This window comes from Bos taurus, chromosome 21 (assembly GCF_002263795.3).
Source record: "Bos taurus isolate L1 Dominette 01449 registration number 42190680 breed Hereford chromosome 21, ARS-UCD2.0, whole genome shotgun sequence".
In the NCBI taxonomy this organism is placed as follows: Eukaryota; Metazoa; Chordata; class Mammalia; order Artiodactyla; family Bovidae; genus Bos; species Bos taurus.
Genome location: NC_037348.1, coordinates 8,215,684 through 8,241,129, shown reverse-complemented (window position 1 = coordinate 8,241,129; position 25,446 = coordinate 8,215,684). Strand labels below are relative to the sequence as shown.

Sequence of the window (25,446 nt, the reverse complement as noted above, 5' to 3'; positions counted from 1 at the left end):
GTTTTTTTTTTTTTTTTTTTGATGCTCAACCAGCTTCTGTCATTTTTTTTTTAAACTTTACAATATTGTATTGGTATTTGCCAAATATCAAAATGAATCCGCCACAGGTATACATGTGTTCCCCATCCTGAACCCTCCTCCCTCGTCCCTCCCCATACCATCCCTCTGGGTCGTCCCAGTGCACCAGTCCCAAGCATCCAGTATCGTGCATCGAACCTGGACTGGCAACTCGTTTCATATATGATATTATATGTATTTCAATGCAATTCTCCCAAATCATCCCACCCTCTCCCTCTCCCACAGAGTCCAAAAGACTGGTCTATACATCAGTGTCTCTTTTGCTGTCTCATATACAGGGTTATTGTTACCATCTTTCTAAATTCCATATATATGCGTTGGTATACTGTATTGGTGGTTTTCTTTCTGGCTTTCTTCACTCTGTATAATAGGCTCCAGTTTCATCCACCTCATTAGAACTGATTCAAATGTATTCTTTTTAATGGCTGAGTAGTACTCTATTGTGTATGTGTACCATAGCTTTCTTATCCATTCATCTGCTGATGGACATCTAGATTGCTTCCATGTCCTGGCTATTATAAACAGTGCTGCGATGAACATTGGGGTACACGTGTCTCTTTCCCTTCTGGTTTCCTCAGTGTGTATGCCCAGCAGTGGGATTGCTGGATCATAAGGCAGTTCTATTTCCAGTTTTTTAAGGAATCTCCACACTGTTCTCCATAGTGGCTGTACTAGTTTGCATTCCCACCAACAGTGTAAGAGGGTTCCCTTTTCTCCACACCCTCTCCAGCATTTATTGCTTGTAGACTTTTGGATCACAGCCGTTCTGACTGGTGTGAAATGGTACCTCATAGTGGTTTTGATTTGCATTTCTCTGATAATGAGTCATGTTGAGCATCTTTTCATGTGTTTGTTAGCCATCTGTATGTCTTCTTTGGAGAAATGTCTATTTAGTTCTTTGGCCCATTTTTTGATTGGGTCATTTATTTTTCTGGAATTGAGCTGTAGGAGTTGCTTGTATATTTTTGAGATTAGTTGTTTGTCAGTTGCTTCATTTGCTATTATTTTCTCCCATTCTGAAGGCTGTCTTTTCACTTTGCTTATAGTTTCCTTTGTTGTGCAGAAGCTTTTAAGTTTAATTGGGTCCCATTTGTTTATTTTTGCTTTTATTTCCAGTATTCTGGGAGGTGGGTCATAGAGGATCCTGCTGTGATGTATGTCAGAGAGTGTTTTGCCTATGTTCTCCTCTAGGAGTTTTATAGTTTCTGGTCTTACATTTAGATCCTTAATCCACTTTGAGTTTATTTTTGTGTATGGTGTTAGAAAGTGCTCTAGTTTCATTCTTTTACAAGTGGTTGACCAGTTTTCCCAGCACCACTTGTTAAAGAGATTGTCTTTAATCTATTGTATATTCTTGTCTCCTTTGTCAAAGATAAGGTGTCCATATGTGCATGGATTTATCTCTGGGCTTTCTATTTTGTTCCATTGATCTATATTTCTGTCTTTGTGCCAGTACCATACTGTCTTGATGACTGTGGCTTCGTAGTAGAGCCTGAAGTCAGGTAGGTTGATTCCTCCAGTTCCATTCTTCTTTCTCAAGATAGCTTTGGCTATTCGAGGTTTTTTGTATTTCCATACAAATTGTGAAATTATTTGTTCTAGCTCTGTGAAGAATACTGTTGGTAGCTTGATAGGGATTGCATTGAATCTATAAATTGCTTTGGGTAGTATACTCATTTTCACTATATTGATTCTTCCAATACATGAACATGGTATATTTCTCGATCTGTTAGTGTCCTCTTTGATTTCTTTCACCAGTGTTTCATAGTTTTCTGTATATAGGTCTTTAGTTTCTCTAGGTAGATATATTCCTAAGTATTTTATGCTTTCCGTTGCAATGGTGAATGGAATTGTTTCCTTAATTTCTCTTTCTGTTTTCTCATTATTAGTGTATAGGAATGCAAGGGATTTCTGTGTGTTGATTTTATATCCTGCAACTTTACTATAATCATTGATTAGTTCTAGTAATTTTCTGGTGGAGTCTTTAGGGTTTTCTATGTAGAGGATCATGTCATCTAAAAACAGTGAGAGTTTTACTTCTTTTCCAATTTGGATTCCTTTTATTTCTTTTTCTGCTCTGATTGCTGTGGCCAAAACTTCCAAAACTATGTTGAATAGTAATGGTGAAAGTGGGCACCCTTGTCTTGTTCCTGACTTTAGAGGAAATGCTTTCAATTTTTCACCATTGAGGATAATGTTTGCTGTGGGTTTGTCATATATAGCTTTTATTATGTTGAGGTATGTTCCTTCTATTCCTGCTTTCTGGGGAGTTTTTATCATAAATGGATGTTGAATTTTGTCAAAGGCTTTCTCTGCATCTATTGAGATAATCATATGGTTTTTATTTCTCAATTTGTTAATGTGGTGTATTACATTGATTGATTTGCAGATATTGAAGAATCCTTGCATCCCTGGGATAAAGCCCACTTGGTCATGGCGTATGATCTTTTTAATGTGTTGTTGGATTCTGATTGCTAGAATTTTGTTAAGGATTTTTGCATATATGTTCATCAGTGATATTGGCCTGTAGTTTTCTTTTTTTGTGGGATCTTTGTCAGGTTTTGGTATTAGGGTTATGGTGGCCTCATAGAATGAGTTTGGAAGTTTACCTTCCTCTGCAATTTTCTGGAAGAGTTTGAGTAGGATAGGTGTTAGCTCTTCTCTAAATTTTTGGTAGAATTCAGCTGTGAAGCTGTCTGGACCTGGGCTTTTGTTTGCTGGAAGATTTTTTATTACAGTTTCAATTTCCATGCTTGTGATGGGTCTGTTAAGATTTTCCATTTCTTCCTGGTCCAGTTTTGGAAAGTTTTACTTTTCTAAGAATTTGTCCATTTCTTCCATGTTGTCCATTTTATTGGCATATAATTGTTGATAGTAGTCTCTTATGATCCTTTGTGTTTCTGTGTTGTCTGTTGTGATCTCTCCATTTTCCTTTCTAATTTTATTGATTTGATTTTTCTCCCTTTGTTTCTTGATGAGTCTGGCTAATGGTGTGTCAATTTTATTTGTCCTTTCAAAGAACCAGCTTTTGGCTTTGTTGATTTTTGCTATGGTCTCTTTTGTTTCTTTTGCATTTATTTCTGCCCTAATTTTTAAGATTTCTTTCCTTCTACTGACCCTGGGGTTCTTAATTTCTTCCTTTTCTAGTTGCTTTAGGTGTAGAGTTAGGTTATTTATTTGACTTTTTTCTTGTTTCTTGAGGTATGCCTGTATTGCTATGAACTTTCCTCTTAGGACTGCTTTTACAGTGTCCCACAGTTTTGGGTTGTTGTGTTTTCATTTTCATTCGTTTCTATGCAAATTTTTGATTTCTTCTGTGATTTGTTGGTTATTCAGCAGCGTGTTATTCAGCCTCCATATGTTGGAATTTTTAATAGTTTTTCTCCTGCAATTGAGATCTAATCTTACTGCATTGTGGTCAGAAAAGATGCTTGGAATGATTTCAATTTTTTTGAATTTACCAAGGCTAGATTTATGGCCCAGGATGTGATCTATCCTGGAGAAGGTTCCATGTGCACTTGAGAAAAAGGTGAAATTCATTGTTTTGGGATGAAATGTCCTATAGATATCAATTAGGTCTAACTGGTCTATTGTATCATTTAAAGTTTGTGTTTCCTTGTTAAATTTTCTGTTTAGTTGATCTATCCATAAGTGTGAGTGGGGTATTAAAGTCTCCCACTATTATTGTGTTATTGTTAATTTCTCCTTTCATACTTGTTAGCATTTGTCTTACATATTGTGGTGCTCCCATGTTGGGTGCATATATATTTATAATTGTTATATCTTCTTCTTGGATTGATCCTTTGATCATTATGTAGTGACCATCTTTGTCTCTTTCCACAGCCTTTGTTTTAAAGTCTATTTTATCTGATATGAGTATTGCTACTCCTGCTTTCTTTTGGTCCCTATTTGCATGGAAAATCTTTTTCCAGCCCTTCACTTTCAGTCTGTATGTGTCCCCTGTTTTGAGGTGGGTCTCCTGTAGACAACATATGTAGGGGTCTTGCTTTTGTATCCATTCAGCCAGTCTTTGTCTTTTGGTTGGGGCAATTCAACACATTTATGTTTAAGGTAATTATTGATAAGTATGATCCCGTTGCCATTTACTTTATTGTTTTGGGTTTGAATTTATACACCCTTTTTGTGTTTCCTGTCTAGAGAACATCCTTTAGTATTTGTTGGGGAGCTGGTTTGGTGGTGCTGAATTCTCTCAGCTTTTGCTTGCCTGTAAAGCTTTTGATTTCTCCTTCATATTTGAATGAGATCCTTGCTGGGTATGATAATCTGGGCTGTAGGTTATTTTCTTTCATCACTTTAAGTATGTCTTGCCATTCCCTCCTGGCTTGAAGAATTTCTATTGAAAGATCAGCTGTTATCCTTATGGGAATTCCCTTGTGTGTTATTTGTTGTTTTTCCCTTGCTGCTTTTAGTATTTGTTCTTTGTGTTTGATCTTTGTTAATTTGATTAATATGTGTCTTGGGGTGTTTTGCCTTGGGTTTATCCTGTTTGGGACTCTCTGGGTTTCTTGGACTTGAGTGATTATTTCCTTCCCCATTTTAGGGAAGTTTTCAACTATTATCTCCTCAAGTATTTTCTCATGGTCTTTCTTTTTGTCTTCTTCTTCTGGGACCCCTATGATTCAAATGTTGTAGCATTTAATATTATCCTGGAGGTCTCTGAGATTGTCCTCATTTCTTTTAATTTGTTTTTCTTTTTTCCTCTCTGATTCATTTATTTCTACCATTCTATCTTCTAATTCACTAATCCTATCTTCTGCCTCTGTTATTCTACTATTTGTTGCCTCCAGAGTGTTTTTTATTTCATTTATTGCATTATTCATTATATATTGACTCTTTTTTATTTCTTCTAGGTCCTTATTAAACCTTTCTTGCATCTTCTCAATCCTTGTCTCCAGGCTATTTATCTGTGATTCCATTTTGATTTCAAGATTTTGGATCAATTTCACTATCATTATTTATAATTCTTTATCAGGTAGATTCCCTATCTCTTCCTCTTTTGTTTGGTTTGGTGGGCATTTATCCTGTTCCTTTATCTGCTGGGTATTCCTCTGTCTCTTCATCTTGTTTAAATTGCTGAGTTTGGGGTGTCCTTTCTGTATTCTGGCAGTTTGTGGAGTTCTCTTTATTGTGGTGTTTCCTTGCTGTGTGTGGGTTTGTACAGGTGGTTTGTCAAGGTTTCTTGGTTAGGGAAGCTTGTGTCGGTGTTCTGGTGGGTGGAGCTGTATTTCTTTGATGAGCTCCTGTCAATTACTATTCCCTGGAGTCAGGAGTTCCCTGGAGTCAGGGTTTGGACTTAAGCCTCCTGCTTCCAGTTATCGGTCTTATTTTTACAGTAGTTTCAAAACTTCTCCTTCTATACAGCACCATTGATAAAACATCTACGTTAAAGATAAAAAGTTTCTCCACCGTGAGGGTCACCCAGAGAGGTTCACAGCGTTACATGGAGAAGAGGGAGGAGGGAGTTAGAGGTGACCTGAATGAGATGAGGTGGAATCAATAGAGGAGAGAGTGGGCTAGCCAGTAATCACTTCCTTATGTGCACTCCACAACTGGACCACTCAGAGATGTTCACAGAGTTATACAGAGAAGAGAAGAAGGAGGAAGGAGACAGAGGTAGCCAGGAGGATAAAAGGGGGGAATGAAAAGGAAGGAGACAGATCCAGCCAGTAATCAGTTCCCTAAGTGTTCTCCACCATCTGGAACACACAGAAATTCACAGAGTTGGGTAGAGTAGAGAGGGGTTAGGGAGGAGACACAGGCAACCTGATGGAGAAAAAGGAGAGTCCAAAGGGAGAGAGAGCAGTCAAGCCAGTAATCTTGCTCCCTAGTGAAAAATGGGTACTGAAGACTGGGTTCTTAAAGGTACAAAATTGGTAACAAATACATAAAAGCAAAAATTAAAAATCTAGAGTAGAGTTTGGAATTTCAAAAATACAGTGTTAAAGAAAAGAAGAAGGAAAAGAAAGAGAGAAAAAGAAACAAACAAAACCAAAGTCGCAAAAATTATAAAGAAAATATAGGTACAAAATTGACAACAAATACCAAAAAGCAAAAGTTAAAAATCTAAAGTAGAGTTTGGAATTTCAAAAATACATTGTTAAAAAAAAGAAGAAGAAAAAGAAAGAGAGAAAAAAAAAAAAAACCAAAGTCGCAAAAATTATAAAGAAAGTATAGGTACAAAATTGATAACAAATACCAAAAAGCATAAATTAAAAATCTAGAGTAGAGTTTGGAATTTCATACATACAATGTTATATAAAAGAAGAAGAGAAAGAAATAGAGGAAAAAAAGAAGTCACAAAAATTATTTTAAAAAATATAGGTACAAAATTGATAACCAATACCAAAAAGCTAAAATTAAAAATCTAGAGTAGAGATTGGAATTTCAAAAATACAATGTTAAAGAAAAGAAGAAGAAAAAAAAAAAACAAGGTCACCAAAATTATAAAAAATATATATATGAAGTTTGCTTTAAAAAAAAGAGTCTTTTTTTTTTTTTGCAAAGTAATAGTAGGTTATAAAAGTGAAAATTAAAGGAATAATAGAGGACTTAAAAATTTTCTTAAAATTAAAAAAAAAATGAAAGAATGATTGTAAAAATAGTAAAAATATATCTAGGACTTTCTCTGGTTTTGTTGTGGGTATTGTGGGGTCAGTTCATTTTCGGCTAGTTCCTTGGTCTGACTTATATTTCTCAAGATCTATAGGCCCCTTCCTATGTAGTCAGTACTAACCACAGGGTTTAATCTATTGCCTGTAGCTTCCAAGGCGGTTCCCTCTGTTATGGCTTCTTCTGTTTGCTGGTCTCTTCAGTGTCTGGTTTCTGCCCTGACACAAAGGGGACGGTGGTGGACACTTTTTTTTTTTTTTTTAGGCTCACTTGTTCAGTTACGCTGTGGGGAGGGAGGGACGCTGCAAACAAATAACACTGGCGCGTGCTCGCAGTGCCTCAGCCACACTGAGTCTGCCCCCGCTCACGGCACGTGTAGCCTCCCTGCCCACACTGCTTAGGCTCTAGGTTGCTCCGCCGGGAACCATCCATGGCCGGCCCTGGGCTACATGCACCTCCCAGGTGCAAGCCTCTCAGGTTCAGGCACTCGGGTAGTCCTCAGAGGCGCAGACTCGGTTGGGCCTGCGTTTTGTGCCCTTCCGGGTCAGAGCAGCTCAGGTGATGAGGTGTTTGGCAAGCGCAATTGCTACGACTTATTGCCTCCCTGCCGCTTGGTTATCTAGGTGTGCACCGGCACACCTTCTCAGGCAGATGTTGACTGTCCAGACCCCCAAGAAGTTTTAGTTAGCAATGAAGCCTGCTTACAGTTTTATAGATAATGTCTCTCTGGGGCTGCGATTGCCCCCTTCCGGCTCTGGCTGCCTGTCACCGGAGGGGGATGGTCTGCAGCCGGCTATCTCTGTTCAGTCCTTTGTTCCGTGCGCCGGCCTGGCGGTGTCTTAGGTTAGGGCTGGCTTTTCGCGTGGTAGATATCCCACAGTCTGGTTTGCTAGCCCAAATTATTTCATTCAGATAGCGCTCAGGGTATTCAGGCCAGGTCCTTACTCTAAGCGATGCAGCCCGCGCCGCGCCTCCCTGCTCAGCCCCCGCTTGCTAATGGCGTGTGCAGGCGTCTGCGCTGCTTCTCCGCTGGGGGAGTTACCATAGGGCTCGCAATCTGCGGGTTTTAATTATTTATTTTTCCTCCCTGTTATGTTGCCCTCTGTGCTTCCAAGGCTCGGCACAGATTCTGCAGTGAGAAGATTTCTTGGTGTTTGGAAACTTCTCTCTTTTTAAGACTCCCTTCCCGGGACGGAACTCCATCCCTCCCTCTTTTGTCTCTTTTTTTGTCTTTTATATTTTTTCCTACCTCCTTTCAAAGACGTGGGTTGCTTTTCTGGGTGCCTGATGTCCTCTGCCGGCATTCAGAATTTGTTTTGTGGAATTTACTCAGCGTTTAAATGTTCTTTTGATGAATTTGTGGGGGAGAAAGTGTTCTCCCCATCCTACTCCTCCGCCATCTTCTCATATTCTTTGAATACTCAGATATAGGACAGCTGAGATACTCAGATATAGGACACAGAATAGTTCTATTCTGAATTTTTCAGTAATCTCCCAACTGTTTTCTATAGTGGCTACACCAATTTACACTCCTACCAACAGTATTTGGGAGCATACGAAGGTCTCCTTTTTTCCACATCCTTGCCAACACTTGCTATTTCTTGCCTTTTTGATAACGGCTATTCCAACAGACATGAAGTAATATCTCATTGTGGTTCTGATGTGCATTTCCTAATAATTAGTGATGTCAAACATCTTTTCATATGCCTGTTGGCCATCTGTATGTCTTCCGTAGGAAAAAAGTCTATTTCAGATATTCTGTCCATTTTTTACAACCAAGTTATTTTCCGGTGGTTGAATTATATGACTTCTTTATATATTTTGTATATTAACACCTTATAATATGTACATTTACAAGTGTCTTCTCCCATTTAGTAGGTAATCTTCTCATTTTGTTGATGATCTCTTTTGCGGCTATTTCTCTTGCCCAAGGAGACATATCTAGACAGGGATTGCTAAGATCAAAGCCAAACAGTGTGCTGCCTATATTTTATTCTAGAAGTTTTATGGTTTCAGGTCTTTCATTCAGGTCTTTAATCCATTTTGAGTTGATTTTGGGGTATAGGGTGAGAGAGTGTGTAATTTCACCTATTTCCATCTTGGCTGTCCCCAGCACCACTTACTGAAGAAACAATCCTTTCCTCATTGTATGTTCTTTGCCCTTTTGTTATAACTTAATAGATTTTATATGTGTGAGTTTATGTCTGGGTTCTCAATTCCATTCCATTGACCTATATACGTTTTTCTGCAAATACCATGCTGTTTTAATTGCTATACTTTGTAAACAGAGTGTGTAATCAGAAAGTGTGGTCTCTCCAGCTTTGTCCTTTTTCTCGGGATTGCTTTGTCTATTTCAAGTCTTTTGTGGTTCCATATAAATTCTCCTTTTTTTTTTTTTGTTTAATTTCTGTGAAAAATATTCTTGGTATTTTTATAGGGATTGCACTAAATCTGTAGATTGCTTTAGGTCATATGGACATTTTAACCATGTTAACTCTTCCAATTCATGAGCACAGAATATCTTTCCATTTATTTGTATCTTCTTCCATTTCAGGTCTTTTACTTCCAGGTCAAATTTATTCCAAGGTATTTGATCTTTTTGTGGCAATTATAAGTAGAATTGTTTTCTTAATTTTTCTTTCTGCTAGCTCATTGTTAGCATAGAAACATAGCACATTTTTGTATGCTAAATTTATACCTTCCAACTTCACTGTATTCACTGATTATGGCTAATAGTTCTTTGGTAGAATCTTAAGAGTTTTCTATATATCAATATAAAATCATGTCATCCACAAAGAATTTTACTTCTTTTCTGAAATGGATACCTTTTATTTCTATTTCTTGCCTAATTGCCCTTGTTAGGACTTCCAATACTATGTTAAATAAGAGTGGCAAGAGTCTTGTTCTGGTCTTGTTCCTGATTTTCAAGAGAGAGCTTTCAGTTTTTCATGACGAGTGTGATATTGGCTGTAAGATTACCAAATATGACCTATATTATGTTTATGTATGTCCCGGCAATCAAGATTCCCAGGAGAAATATCAACAACTTCAGATATGCTAATGACACCACCCTTAGGGCAGAAAGTGAAGAAGAACTAAAGAGCCTCTTGATGAAAGTGAAAAAGGAAAGTGAAAAAGTTGGCTTAAAACTCAACTTTCAGAAAAGTGAGATCATGACATCTGATCCTATCATTTCATGGCAAATAGATGGGTAAACAGTGGGAACAGTGACAGACTTTATTTTGGGGGGTTCCAAAATCACTGCAGATGTTGACTGCAGCCATGAAATTAAAAGACGCTTACTCCTTGGAAGGAAAGTTATAACCAACCTAGACAGCATATTAAAAAGCAGAGACATTACTTTGCCAACAAAGGTCCACATAGTCAAAGCTATGGTTTTTCCAGTAGGTATGCATGGATGTGAGAGTTGGACTGTAAAGAAAGCTGAGCCCTGAAGAATTGATGCTTTTGAACTGTGTTGTTGGAGAAGACTCTTGAGATTCCCTTGGACTGCAAGGAGATCAAACCAGTCATCCTAAAGGAAGTCAGTCCTGAATATTCTTTGGAAGGACTGATGCTAAAGCTGAAATTCCAATACTTTGGCCACCTGATGTGAAGAACTGACTCACTGGAAAAGACCCTGATGCTGGGAAAGATTGAAGGTGGGAGGAGAGGGGATGACAGAGGATGAGATGGTTGATGGCATCACCAACTCAATGGACATGAGTTCGAGTAAACTCCAGGAGTTAGTGATGGACAGGGAGGCCTGGCATGCTGCAGTCCATGGGGTCACAAAGAGTTGGACACGACTGAGCGACTGAACTGAACTGAACTGATGTTCCTTCTACATCACTTTATTGAGAATTTTTATCATAAAAGGATGTTTAATCTTATCAACTGATTTTCTACGTCTACAGAGATAATTGTATGTTTTTTATCCTTCAGTTTTTTTATGTTCTGCATCATGCTGACTGATCTGCATATGTTGAACCATTTTTTTAATATTTACTTATTTATTTTTGACTGTACTGAGCCTTAGCTGTGGCACACAGGCTTAGTTGCCCCATGGCATGTGGGCTCTTAGTTCCTCAACCAAGGATTGAACCTGTGTCCCTTGAATGGGAAGGTGGATTCTTAACCACTGGACTACCAGAGAAGTCCCTACACTGAACTGTTCTTGCGCCTCTGGAACAAATCCCATTTGATCATGGTACACAAACCTTTTAATGTATTATTGGATTTTCTTTGCTAATATTTTGTTGAGGATTTTTACAACTATGTTAATCAGAGATACTGAAGTATGTTCATCACTCTGTGTGTGCGTATACACGTGTGTTGTCTTTGTCTGATTTTTGTATTAGGGTGATGCTGTCCTTGCGAAATGAGTTAGAAAGCATTCCCTTCTATTACATACTTTGGAAGAGTTTGGGAAAGACAGGCCTTAAAGCTTTGAATATTTGGTAGAATTCACCTGTGAAGCTGCCTGGTTCTGAACTTCTGTTTGCTGGGAGCTTCTGACTACTGTTTCAATCTCTGTACTAGTGATCAGTCTATTCTGATTTTTAATTTATTCATGATTCAGCCTTGGACAGTTGTTCAGTTCTAAGAATCCGTGCATTTCTTCTAGGCTGTCCAATTTGTTGGCATATGGCTGTTCATAATCTTCTCTTGTAAGCCTTGGTGTTTCTGTGGTGTACATTGTTATTTCTCCTCTTTAATTTCTGATTTTACTGCTTCTTTCCTTCTACTGACTGGTATTTCTTTGTTCGTTTTCTCCTAGTTCCTTTCAGTGTACGTTCAGATTGTTCACTAGGATTCTTATTGCATCTTGAAGTAGGCCTGTTTTGCTACCTTTCAGTGTAAGTTCAGATTGTTCACTAGGATTCTTATTGCACCTTGAAGTAGGCCTGTTTTGCTACCTTTCAGTGTACGTTCAGATTGTTCACTAGGATTCTTATTGCACCTTGAAGTAGGCCTGTTTTGCTATAAACTTCCCTCTTAGTATCACTTTTGCCACATCTTGTAAATTTTGGTATGCTGTCTTTTCATCTTACTTTAATCTTCAGGTGATTTTGTATTTCTCCTCTGACTTCTTCATTGACTTAACAGTCACTCCGTAACACTTTGCTCAGTCTCCACATATCTGTGATTTTTCCAGCTTTGTTCTTGTAGTTGACCTTTAGTTTCATCCCATACCATTGTGATCAGAAAAGATGCTTGATATGATTTCAGTCTTCTTAAATGTACTGAGATTTGTTTTGTGTCCCAACTTATGGCCTACCCTTGAAAAAGTTCCAAGAGCACTTGAGAAGAATGTGCATTCTGCCTCATTTGGATGGAATGTTCTGTACAAATCTATCCAATCCATCTGGTCTGATGTTTCACTTAAGGCCCAGTTTCCTTGTGGATTTTTTTGTCTGGATGATTTAGCCATGGATGTAAAAGAGATGTTGAAGTCCCCCACTATTATTGTGTTGCTGTCAATTTCTCCCTTTAGGTCTGTTAACAATTATATATATTTGGGTGCCCTTATGTTAAACGAATATGTGTGTGTGTGTGTGTGTGTGTGTGTGTGTGTGTTGTGTGTATCAACCACTATGACAGTATGATGTTTTCTTGATAAACTGCCGCCCCCCATCCCTTTATTTTTACATACCATCCATTTTGGTCTCTTGGTAAATTTTTTGACTTTAAGTCTATTCTGTCTGCTATGAGTATGGCTTCACCCACTTTCTTTTGGGGGCCATTTCCTTGGAACATCATCTTCCAACCCTTCACTCTAAGCCTGTGTTTATTTTTAGGGCTGAAATGAGTCTCCTGGAATCTCCAGTAACAAATTGGTTCTTGTTTTTTAATCCACCCAGGCACTCTGTGTCTTCTGAGGGGTGAATTCACTCCATTCACATTTAGGGTAATTATTGATGAATGAGGACTTAGCACTGCCATTTCATCTTTTGTTGCTGGTTTCTCTGTATCATTGCTGGTTTCTTTTTCTTTGTGCTTCAGCCTGTCATCTTGGTTTTGTGGTTTCCTATGATATTTTTTCACAGTTTCCTCCTTTTTTATGTTTCATGCCTCTGTTCTAGATTTATGTGTTGTGGTTACCATGAGGTTTGTATAAAACATCTCATAGATAATCCTTTTTCTGCGGATAGCATCTTATCTTCATTTACGTATAGGGTTCTTGTCCTTTCCCTGCTTCTCCTTTTCTATTTTTGTTTTTTTCAAATTATCCCTTTAACCTTTGTGCTATAATAAATTAAAACTGATTCTGATAAACAGTTATAATTTTCTGATTCTATTCATATTTATCAACTTAGTTTTCTGTCCTTTTACCCTTTTGGTTCTGGTAGAAAAACTCCTTTCAACATTTCCTATAAGGCATGTCTAGTGTTGGTGACGGAGAAGGCAATGGCACCCCACTCCAGTACTCTTGCCTGGAAAATCCCATGGATGGAGGAGCCTGTTAGGCTGCAGTCCATGGGGTCGCAAAGAGTTGGACACGACTGAGCAACTTCACTTTCCCTTTTCACTTTCATGCATTGGAGAAGGAAATGGCAACCCACTCCAGTATTCTTGCCTGGAGAATCCCAGAGATGGGGGAGCCTGGTGGGCTGCCGTCTATGGGGTTGCACAGAGTAGGACACGACTGAGGTGACTTAGCAGTGTTGGTGAACTCCCTCAGTTTTTATTTATCTCAGGAAGTCTTTATTTCACCTTTATATCTGAGTGATAATATTTCTGGATAAAGTATTTTCAGGTGACATTTTTTATCTTTCAAATATCATTCTCCTCCTTCCTGGCCTATAGACTTCTTGCTGAGAAATCTGCTGATAGCCTCTGTGGGTGTTTCTGGAGCAGAGGCACTTTTTATCATCATCCCCTCATCCCTGGCCTGCCTTTAAAATTAATTCTTTGTCATTGATTTTTGATAGTTTTAAGATAGTTTGTCTTAAAGAAGCTCTTTTCGCATTGAGGCAATTAGGTGTTCTCTTAGTTTCAAGGACTTGTATACCCAATTTCTTCTGAGGTTTGAGAACTTCTCAGCTTTGATTTCTTTAAGGAATCTCTCTGCTCCCTTATCCCTCTCCTGTCCTTTTGGGATACACATTACCCTCATGTTTACCCTTCCCATGAAGCTGGATAGCTCTCATAGAATGTCCTCATTTTTTATGTCTTATTTCTCTTTCCTATAATACTTGCATCATTTATAGATTTCTGTCTTTGAACACACTATTTCTCTCTTCCATATGGTCTGAAATATTTCCAGTGCTTTCTAATGCATTCTTTATCTCATTTATTGAGTTCTTCAGCTCCAGAATTTCTGCTTGATTCTTTTTAGAGTCTTTAGTAGCGTATTACTTCTGATCACTAATTTTATTACTGAGCTCATTGAACTGCCTTTCTGAGTTTTCTTGTTGCTCTATGAATTTCTTCATGACACCTCTTTTGAATTTTTTGTCAGTTAAATTGTGATATCCCATGACTTTAAATTTGGCTTCTGGAGAAATGTCATTTTCCTTTTGTGGTATGGTGTTACTTTGGTTCTTCACTTGGCGCTTGATGTGTTGTTCCTGTCATTACATCTGAAGCAGTATCTTTCTGCTTGATTCTGATTCAACAGGGCAGAAATTCGGTCTTTTGTTTTCCAGTAGGTGGCGCAATAGCACAAGTTTATGGTTTTCCTTACCTGCTGCCTCCAATTACACCTGCGAATTGGTCCATTCTATCCTCTCCCACTTCTGTCGGAGGAGTGGCTCTGTCTCCTCCTTATTGCTTCTTGTGTCTCCAGGGGCCACTGAGGCCTTCCTGCTCCCAGTGTCACTGGCTGTGCTCTCGCCCCTGGTGCCCAGCATCCCTGAGCTGCAGACTCTGCTGCCACAGGGGAGGACACTGGCAAGAAAGATCAGGATTGGACCGGCACCTCAGAGGCCAGGGCTGCTTTCCCTCACCCCCTGTTGCTATCTGTTCTCTGGACGACCGGCTCAGCTCCCACAGCCAGAGAGCCAGGCTGCTGCTCCCTAGCTCTGCCTTCCCTCTGCGTTCCAGTCCACCCAGCTTTAAATGTACAGACGCAGAATTTTCCACCATACTGGTGTGTTGAGCAGAGGCACTTTTGCTGAACTGCAAATGCTTTACTGGGTGTAGACCGAAGGGGAGCTTTTTATTCCACCATGTTGCTGATGTCACTCTGATATAACTGATTTTAAATAGGTCCAGATGTTGGATTTGGCAGACAAAGAACTCAAAATGACTTTACAAATATGTTCAAAGAATTAAAGTAATTCTTTAAATTAAAGGGAAAGATATGCTCAATGAATAAATAGAGAATCTCAACAGAGAAATCGAAACTATACATAATAGAAATTATACAGGTCAAACCTATAATAACTGAAATCTTTAAATAGGCTCAATGACAGTTTGGAGATGGCAGATAAACTTGAATACAGATCAACAGAAATTATCCAACCAAAAAAGAGGGAAATGTTTGAATAAAAATGAACAAAATTTCAGAGACTACAAGACAATATGAAGCACCCCAGCATACATATAACTGGGATCCCAGATAAAGAAAAGAGCATAAAAATTTGAAGAACTAATCTCCAAAATCTTCCCAAATTTGGTAGGAAACTGGATTCAAAAAGCTCAACAAAGCCCCAAAAAGATAAATGAAAATAAAATCACTCCTAGGAAAATCACAGTTAAACTGCAAAAAAGCTAAAGAGAAAGACGTGAAAGCATTCAGAGAAAAATGCCATTTTATGTGTGAAGAACAACAATAAATTAATTGCGGACTTCTCACCAAAGACTATGAAAGCCAGAAGATACTGGAACAATATATTCAATTTCTGAAGGAAAAAAGGTATCACTAACTATTCTATAACTGGATAAACAACACTTCAAATACATAAGTTAAATAAAGACATTTTCAATAAACAAAACTTCAGAGACTTTATTGCCATCAACTCCCTACAAGAAATTTTAAAGGAAGAACTCTAGCCTGAAGGGCAACTGGAACCTATACAAAAAAATTTTAATGGTAAATATCTGGATAAACATTTCTAAATTACATATTTTTTCTTTACACCTTTAAAAGATATAACTATCTAAATTAAAATTTATAAGTCAGTAGCAACAGGTTTATAACAAACATCTAATTTATCAACACAACAATAGCACTATGAAATAATAGGTACATAAAAATAAACTATTGCAAGGTTTCTATATTTTACCTGAAGTAATTCAATATTCACTCTAAGTTAATCTAAGTTTAAGATGCATATGTAATCTCTAGAGCAACAACTTTTAAAAGTACAAAAATATAAAGCTAGAATGCCAAAAAAGAAATTAAAATGAAACAGTAAAAAATATCTGATTAAAACAAAATAAGACAGGAAAAGAAGAACAGAGAAAAACAAAAAGAAACAGAAGACATAAAACAAATTGCAACAGAGAAGATCTAAGTACAACCATATCAATAATTAAATGGAAATAGACTAATATTCCAATCAAAAGACAGATTATTAAAACTAGATTTAAAATCTAAGACCCAATTTTATGCTGTCAACAAAACACATGCTTTAAATATAAAGACATAAATGACTAAAAGTAAAAGGCTAGGAAGAATATATTCTATGCAAACAGTAAGCAAGAAGATGAAGTGGCTGTAGTAATAGCAGAGAAAATAAATTTCATAACAAGAGATATCACTGAAGACAAGTGGAGGGCTAACAAGAGATATCACCAAAGACAAGTGGAGGGCCACTTCATAATGACAGAATGGTCAACACATCAGACAAATATAGCAGTTATAATTTAGATGTGATTAATGACAAAATTCCAAAATACATGAAGTACAAAATACACAAAATACAGACAGAACCAAAAGAAGAAAGAGGTGAATCCACAATCACAAATACCTTAACATACTTCCCTCAGAACTTTACAATCAGGTAAATATATTAGCAAGAATATTGAATGACAGTATCAATCACCTTAATCTAACTAACACTTCAAAACGTGAAACCCAATACCTGCAAAATACACCCACTCTTTCGAGTCCATATGGAGTATATACCAAGATAAACCCCATACGGGACTATAAAACAACTCTCAATAGGTTTCAAAAATATTAAAATGTTAAGACTATATTATCTTATTGCAACAGAATTAAATTAAAAATCAACAAAAAAGAAAACATCAGAAGTGCTCACAAATATCTGGAAATTAAAAACTTACTTTTAAAGAAATCATAAAAATCATAAAGTAAATTGGAAAATACTTTGAGCTGAATTATAATGAAATTTGGTAAATGATAAATTAGGTTGCACTAAAATTTAAAACTTCTGCGCTCTGAAAAAATTATGCCAAAATGAAAATGTTTTCAAAATATATCTGATTAAGAACAGAGAGCTATAACATATAAAGAATATTCAATGCTCAGTAATATTAATAAGAAAACAAACAACCCAATAAAAAAATAGGCAAAAATATCTGAACAGACACTTCACCAAAGAAGATATATGACCATCAGAAAAGCACATGAAAACATGATAATACCATTAGGAAAATGCAAATTAAAATCAAAATTAGATATCAGATACCAAATTGCAGAATGACTAAAATTAACAATATAACACCGAGGACAAGTAAGCATGTGAAATGACTGGAGCTCTCAAACACTGACGATAGCAAAGTCTATGTAACTATTCCATAGAAATACTTTTATTCTGGCTCTCCAAAAAACAAGCTAATCCAGAAATAAGCAGTACAAAAAAAAAAAAAGTTTTTAATTGTCAGAAAAATACTTTTTATTTACTTAATTTTCTATTCATTTCATACTTTTTAAACTCAGTTTTTGGGTGACTAACAGTCAATTGCCACTTAAAAAAATCAGTTCATGGGTCATGGGTGAAAACGAGACCTAGTAAGCAGCTTCAGAGATAGTGAATGTGAAACTATTAGTCACTCAGTCATGTCTGACTCTTTGCAACACCATGGACTGTAGCCCATCAGGCTCCTCTGTTCATGGAATTCTCCAGGCAAGAATACCAGAGTGGGTTGCCATTTCCTTCTCCAGGGGATCTTCCTAACCAAGGGATGAAACCCAGGTCTCCCACATTGCAGGCAGATTCTTTATCGTGTGAACCACCAAGGAATCCCAAGCAGAGATTTGGGATTTGTAGAATCATCAGATTTGTAGAATTCATGAGAAACGAAGAGGAGGCAGAAATCCAAGCACCGAGTCTGATCTGCCTCAATTCAACAGCTTAATATCCTCCTTCCCTGCTATAGTTCTGGGTCTGTCTTGAGATGAATGAGACATCACACCCAACCTCTGCTTGATTCTCTTGGAACAAAGTCTGGGATATCATGGAGACCAGCAGCAACAGCCGCACTGGACAAGACCAAGGCCAAGCTCTTTCTGCCCCTAAACCGTGGCTCACACATCAAGTCCAAATCTATTAACAGTTTTTGTTACTGTTAGTAGGACATTTATAGCACAAAGGATTTTGCCACAAACTGAAGACAAGCCATTTGGTAGAAGATGACAACAAATGGGTCGCCTGAGAAAGAGGAATTACCAAAATACTTCCTCTTTGAGGATTCTCCAGATCCCTTGGTTTATAAATGAATGTCTAAAGAACACGGCCACCCAAGGAGTGAAGCAGGACATCAAAATCGAAGGACAAACGGCTCTCAATGCCCCAGGAGCTGACAGACACAGTGCCTCTGCCTCGATGACTGACTCTGACAAATAATGACCTACACGACTGGTTTGTGTGAGACACAAGTTGTCTCACACCACACCGAGGGAAGGGAAAAAGTGAGAAAGGCCAATCTATTCCATCCTGGACACGTGGAACAGATACCCATGTGAACGCAGCTCAAAACCACAATAGTAGCTTTTGTATCCCCAGGGAAAAACACTTAACTAAGACAATAGCATATCTGTGGTGATGTACTTGGAAATTTTGTTTTTGCTAAAATCCAGAACTTTGTAAGAATTAAACAATAGGGCTTGACCAGCTGAGTCAGAGATGTTGACAGAACTTTCAAAGAAACTATTAAAGAAAGCAATGTTAAAGAAGAGCGTGATCCCTTAGACAAAATAGCACAAGTTTCACACACCCTGCTCCTCACCTCCCCTAAAAATAAGTCCCAGGACTTTACCCTAACCTCGCTATCGTGGCCGACCTCCCTGTTTTCTGAGGTAATGTCTATAAATCTTGGCATCCAGTGTGCCTTTGCACCACATGTCAGCTATTAGCGATGGTGTTTTTCCTGACAGCAAACTGGTAACATTAAAGAAAGGAATAGCATTGTGCTTGCAAAGTCATTTTACAACCATTAACGGCAACAACCATCTTACAGGGGACGTGGCACTATCTGGGAACCCAAGGGCCCTAATGGATCTTCCTCCTCTTTGCCAGTAAAACGAGAAACGTGGTGAAAACGAAATCCATACCTCGGGCTTATTTACATGACAGCTGAACTAGTGACACTTCTCGCGCCAGAAGATTCTCTCCAAGGAACGTCTGTGCTCAGGGCGTCCTCCGAGCAGGCAGGCACCCGGAGCCTCCCCGAAAGCCTGAAGGGGTTGTGGCCCCACGTGGCCACACGGTCCTCACCTTTCCTTTTGGTTGTGTAAAATCCAACAGCTGCTCCATCTCGCCACAGAATCTTAGCCTCCTCCTTCACAGAGTGAGGTAAAAAAAACATGTCATCATCATCCAAATTCCTTTCTAGTCTTCCAAAAATAACGACGTTCAGAATGAAAAGCACAATCCTTTCCCCAAATGACTGAACCTTTGAAGGAAAAACAAAAAGAACATCTAAGTGAGACAAGTAGGGAAAGTCAGACACAATAAATTCGATGCTTGGAATCAACCCACATGCCGGGGGCCAGGTGTGGGCTCCCCCACCACGCAATTCTTCTCGTGCTTGAGATCAAAACTGGGGATCACAGTTTCTCATGGAGGTTTTCTCAACCCTGGCCTTTCACACCCACCCTGGCCTCCAGGAGCAGGGAGGAGGGCCAGAAAGGCCCCCTTGGTCTCCAGGGCCACAGATGTGGCGTGTGAGGGGACAGAGAATAATCAGTCACATATCAGTGAAACAGGAGGTGACTTCCAGGCAAGCCATTTCAGCAGAAACACTGGATGTGTCCAGAGAGAAACCCAATCTGCCATATCTTTAACAACAGCTCCAGAATTCTGACGCTTGGAAGGAAGGTAAATAATAGAGGGTCATTACTGGTGTGCAGTTGCTACACCAAGATCAACTGATTTTCAATGACTTGTGACAGATTTTGAGCACATACCAGTGTCTCAACCCCACAGAGTTACTGGAACTCGAGGCCCAGCCCATCCTAAGGCTACATATGGAACCATCTCTCACCCATTGCAATGTCACGACAATTGAGGAACTGTACTGTGGTCAAGATCAGGCCCACAAAAGGGCTTCATCGTTAACAAGTCAAAATGACTTCCTGTTCCTGCCTTTCAGCATTCGCTGCATTCATATAGCTCACGGCTGGCACAGTTCAGTTGCTCGGTCATGTCCCAGCAACTGCAGCATGCCAGGCTTCCCTGTCCATCACCAACTCCAAGAGGTTGCTCAAACTCATGTCCGTTGAGTCGGTGATGCCATCCAACCATCTCATCCTCTGTCGTCCCCTTCTTCTCCTGCCTTCAATCTTTCCCAGCATCAGGGTCTTTCCTAATGAGTCAGTTCTTTGTATCAGGTGGCCAAAGTATTGGAGCTTCAGCTTCAGCATCAGTCCTTCTAATGGATATTCAGGGTTGACTTTCTTTAGGATGGACTGGTTGGATCTCCTTGCAGTCCAAGGGATCTCAATAGTCTTATCCAACTCCTCAGCTCAAAAGCATCAATTCTTTGGCACTCAGCCTTCTTTATGGTCCAACTCTCACATCCATACATGACTACTGGAAAAACCATAGCTTTGACTATATGGACCTTTGTTGGCAAAGTAATGTCTCTGCTTTTTAATATGCTGTCTAGGTTAGATATAGCTTTTCTTCCAAAGAACAAGCGTCTTAATTTCACGCCTGGCACAGGTGGTACAAAGGAAGGCCTCCTGCACCCACAGCAGACATAACTAATCAATCCCCATTCTATGTGACTGAGCCCAGATACAGTATAAATTCAGCCCTCTGAACAACTACAAGAAACCACTAAAATGTGGCTGCTGCTGCTGCTGCTAAGTCACTTCAGTCGTGTCCGACTCCTAGCGACCCCATAGACTGCAGTCCACCAGGCTCATCTGTCCATGGGATTTTCCAGGCAAGAGTACTGGAGTGGGGTGCCATTGCCTTCTCCGCTAAAATGTGGCACTTGAGGTAAAAACAGCCAGTGACACAATGACAGTATTATTAGATTTTACTCCAACAACATTCCCATATGACAGCCTAAGGGCCTGGGTGTTTATCACCCCTTCGTATGCACCACGATGAAATCAGCAAGAGTATTATTAATGCCTGGGCTGAGACTGCCACCCACATGCTACCATTTGATTCTTACCAGCCACGAGGGAAATCCTGGTTTACAGGTGAGGAAACTGAAGCTCAAAGAGGGTAAGCAGTTACATTTGTTGATTTCACTGCCTCGTTCACAAGAGGACTTAAGACAGTTGGATGAGGGCTCTGCCAAAGGCAGGCCAGGTCTGAAACCCCAGACCAGGACTTCTGAGCCCCAGGCCAGTGGACCTGCTGCAGCCCAGAAGGCTGCTCCCTTCTGCATTTTCATCCATTAGGGCTCTGGGAGAGGGAACTGCTGCTGCGTGCATGCTCAGTTGTGTCCGACTCTTTGCAGCCCCCTGGACTGTAGCTCACCAGGCTCCTCTCTCCATAGGATTTTCCAGGCAAGAATACTGGAGTGGGTTGCCATGCCCTCCTTCAGGGGATCTTCCTGACCCTGGGATTGAACTCACTTCTCCTGCATTGCAGGCATTTTCTTTACCACTGTGCCACATGCGAAGTCCGTAAGTTTGACATAAATATGATGCTTGGTTTTATATTTAATGTGTGCTGTGCTCAGTCGCTTCAGTCATGTCCAACTCTTTGTGACACTATGGACTGTAACCCACCAGGCTCTGTCCATGGGATTCTCCAGGCAAGATTACTGGAGTGGGTTTCCATTTCCTTCTCCAGAGGATCTTCCCTACTCAGGGATCGAACCTGAGTCTCCTGGATTGCGGACAGATTCTTTTACTGCTGAGCCACCAGGGAAGCCCTTTATATTTAATACTTGACCCTTAAGTATTTATCATCATCATCATCATTTGTGGTTGTGGCTTCTCGACTTAGATTTGCTGGGAGAGCTTCAGCAACTCACAGTTCGTTTCAGTTTGTTTCTTCCACAAGTCAAGGGAGAAGACTGCCTCAGTGGTCTCTCAAACACTTGTATGTTTTTCAGATGCTTCAGTAATAAAAATAAATCAGCTTGCGGCCCTCTAACAAATGGCATGAAGTGCTTAGTCCCAATAAACTTATTAATTGGCCCAGAATGCAAACTATTTCACCTTCATCTGGAGCCAAATCTTAGATGAGAAAAAGATTTGCAAAAGCTGCACCAGCTTAACTCTGAGAAGCCACCCCAATTTTGTATTTCAGACAGTAGCAGCCAAATCAAGTTCTGACTTTAAGAATAACTAGTTCATCACGAAACCCGACGCGTGTGATGTGGGAGGTTATATTTTTCAACTTATAAAACCAAAAAGTTCAGAGGAAAGCCAGAAGAGAAAAACAGATTGCATCTGGCAGAAGGGAAATAACCAATCAAAACCTGGCAGGAGAAAAAAGGAAAAAAAGAAAATGCACTTAATTTGTCCAATTTCATTATGGGGGTGGGAGGGAATGTGTGACATGTGATTCTGACTTAGAGACACTTCTGAAAACAAAAAAACTAAGATCCAGTTCTAATCCCTCAATTAGGGCCACTAATGATGTTCACAGAAAGAACACTAAGGAAGCTGGGTTTCAGTTTGGTTTGGTAATTTGTGAAGAGCTGGCTAAGAAATAGAATGCAATTAAAAGGAAAGAAGTCAAGACCCCGTGTTCTATAAATTGAGAGGAAAACTATCCCCACACACAGATGGGGCAGACAGATCTTTACAACCTGGTTCATTAAGTGGAATTAACACTCAGTTTCTGTTCACAGCATTAGCCACATTTTCAGAAAATGTGAGGGCTTTCCTGGTCTAAATTTAGAATTGATACACAAAGGAAGTTACCACTCTTGCTCTGGGAAAAAAAAAAACTATATATATATGTATGTATGTATGTATATTTAAAGAGCAAACCAGACTCTTCCTAGAATTTAGAGCACCCAGTCACTCATGCCACCTGCTTCATCTATGGCCAGTGACACACACAGCTATGTCAGGCAGCCTCACTGAGTACATCATGCTTATTTGCTGAACCTCCAGCCACCATTAATTTACTGGAAGAAAGCCCTTTTCAAAATAATATCTATCAAATCAATTAAAAACAGACCTGAAAACGTCTGCCATTTGTGACAATATGGATGGAACTTGAGGGCATGGTGCTGAATGAAATAAGGGGGAAAACAAACAGTGTGTGGCCTCACCTATACATGTAACATTAAACGGCCAACCTCACAGCAACAGAGGCCAAGTGGTGGTTGCCAGGGTCTGGGCGTGGGGAAAAGGGAAAGATGATCAGTAGGTTCAAACTTCCAATAATAAGATGGACAAGTTCTGGGGGTCTAATACACAGCATGCTGATTGTAGCTAATGATACCTGTAATTATATACTTGAAAGTTGCCAAGAGCATAGGTCACCACACAAAAAGAAATGGCAATTAGGTGATGTGATGCAGGTTTAACTAACACTGTGGTGGTCATCATTTTGCAGTGTATCAGTGTATCAAAGCAAGACTGAGCACCTTAAACTTGTTCTTTACTCGCTAAGTCGTATATGACTCTTTTGCGACTCCATAGACTGTAGCCCACCAGGCTCCTCTTTCCATGGGATTTCCCAGGCCAGAATACTGGAGTGGGTTGCCATTTCCTCCTCCAGGGGATCTTCCAGACCCAACTACTGAATCCACGTCTTGGCAGGCAATTCTCTACCATTGAACCCTCCTTAAACTTCCACAGTGTTATATGTCAATTGCATGTATGTGTGCTAAGTCACTTCAGTCATGTCTGACTCTTTGTGACCCTGTGGACCGTAGCCCGTCAGGCTCCTCTGTCCATGGGATTCTCCAGGCAAGAATACTGGAGTGAGTTGCCATGCCCGTCTCCAGGGGATCTTCCCAGCCCAGGGATTGAACCCATGTCTCTTACGTCTCCTGTATTGGCAGGCAGTTTCTTTACCATTTGTGCCACCTTATACCTCAACAAAGCTGGTGGAAGTGATAACCTTGAAACATACTTGAAAAAGATAACCCATAGAAAGGGGAGAAATATTTGCTAACAATATATGCAATAAGAGCTTGCATCTATAATATGGAAAAACTCTTACAACTCAACAGTCAAAAGTCAATCCAATTAAAAAGCAGGCCAAGGATTTTAATAGCTACTTTCCCCAAAATGGACAAAAAGTACATGGAAAGATGCTGAACATCCTTAGCCACAGGGAAACTTTACCCTTGCCATCCTCAGTCTCTATAAAGCCACAGCACCTCAAAGCCCACCAGGCCTGCCATCGGAGAGGCTAGAGTTGTGTCCAGTTAAATTACTTACTAGCTATGTGGCTCAGCTTCAACTTCTTTGTCTACAAAGCAAATACCTTAAAGATTTTGAAGTCAGATAATCCCTGTCAAAAGTCTAGGTAATACACAGGCTAGCATCTAGCACAGTGTCTAACTCATGCTGCTGCTAAGTCGCTTCAATCGCGTCCGACTCTGTGCGACCCCATAGACGGCAGCCCTATCAGGCTTCTCCATCCCTGGGACTCTCCAGGCAATAACACTGGAGTGGGTTGCCATTTCCTTCTCCAATGCATGAAAGTGAAAAGTGAAAGTGAAGTTGCTCAGTCATGTCTGACTCTTAGTGACCCCATGGACTGCAGCCTACCAGGCTCCTCCATCCATGGGGTTTTCCAGGCAAGAGTACTGGAGTGGGGTGCCATTGCCTTCTCCAAAAAGTACCAATAAATCTACTGGAATGTAATAAAACTTCCCTACATACTAGAGAGATGATGTGGATTAATGTTTCAGAATTAAGACAGGAGAGGCCACTCAAGAAGGCAAGAGAGATTTACCAATAGACAGATATCTGTTACATATAGCCATTAACACTATTTTTCTTGAAGGTGGGGTGTTATATATGGAACAGTGCCCACCAAAAAGATATTAAAGTCCTAACCCCCAGTGCTGTGAATGTGATTTATTTGGAAAAAGGGTCTTGACCGCATCAAGATGAGGTCATTAGGGTGGGCCCTAATCCAACATGACAGGTGTCCATATAGAAAGGGGGAATTTGGACAGAGCCAGACAGGGACAGAGGGCTGAGGGTGGGAAGATACAGGGAGAGCACTGCTGAGAAGCCAAGGAAAGCTCAAGTTAGGAGACACACCTGGAACAGATTCCCTCACCAGCCTTGGAAGAAACCAGCCCCGCCAACACTGTGCTTTTGGACTTCCAGCCTCTGGGACTGGGAAATAACACATGTCTGTTGTTTAAACCACCCAGTCTGCCGGCACTTTGTTAGAGCAGTCCTATAAAATGAATCCACAGGGGTAGACTAAC

At 39.7% G+C, this 25,446-nt stretch overlaps 1 protein-coding gene across 1 annotated transcript in view; it reads right to left on the bottom strand.

The window, feature by feature from the left end:
- FAM169B (Protein) overlaps positions 1–25,446 on the bottom strand; it is a 78,576-nt gene that overhangs the window by 26,987 nt on the left and 26,143 nt on the right. The window contains exon 4 of the mRNA XM_024982267.2: positions 19,341–19,518. Coding sequence (XP_024838035.2) covers positions 19,341–19,518 — 178 coding nt within the window. The remainder of the gene's footprint in view (positions 1–19,340; positions 19,519–25,446) is intronic.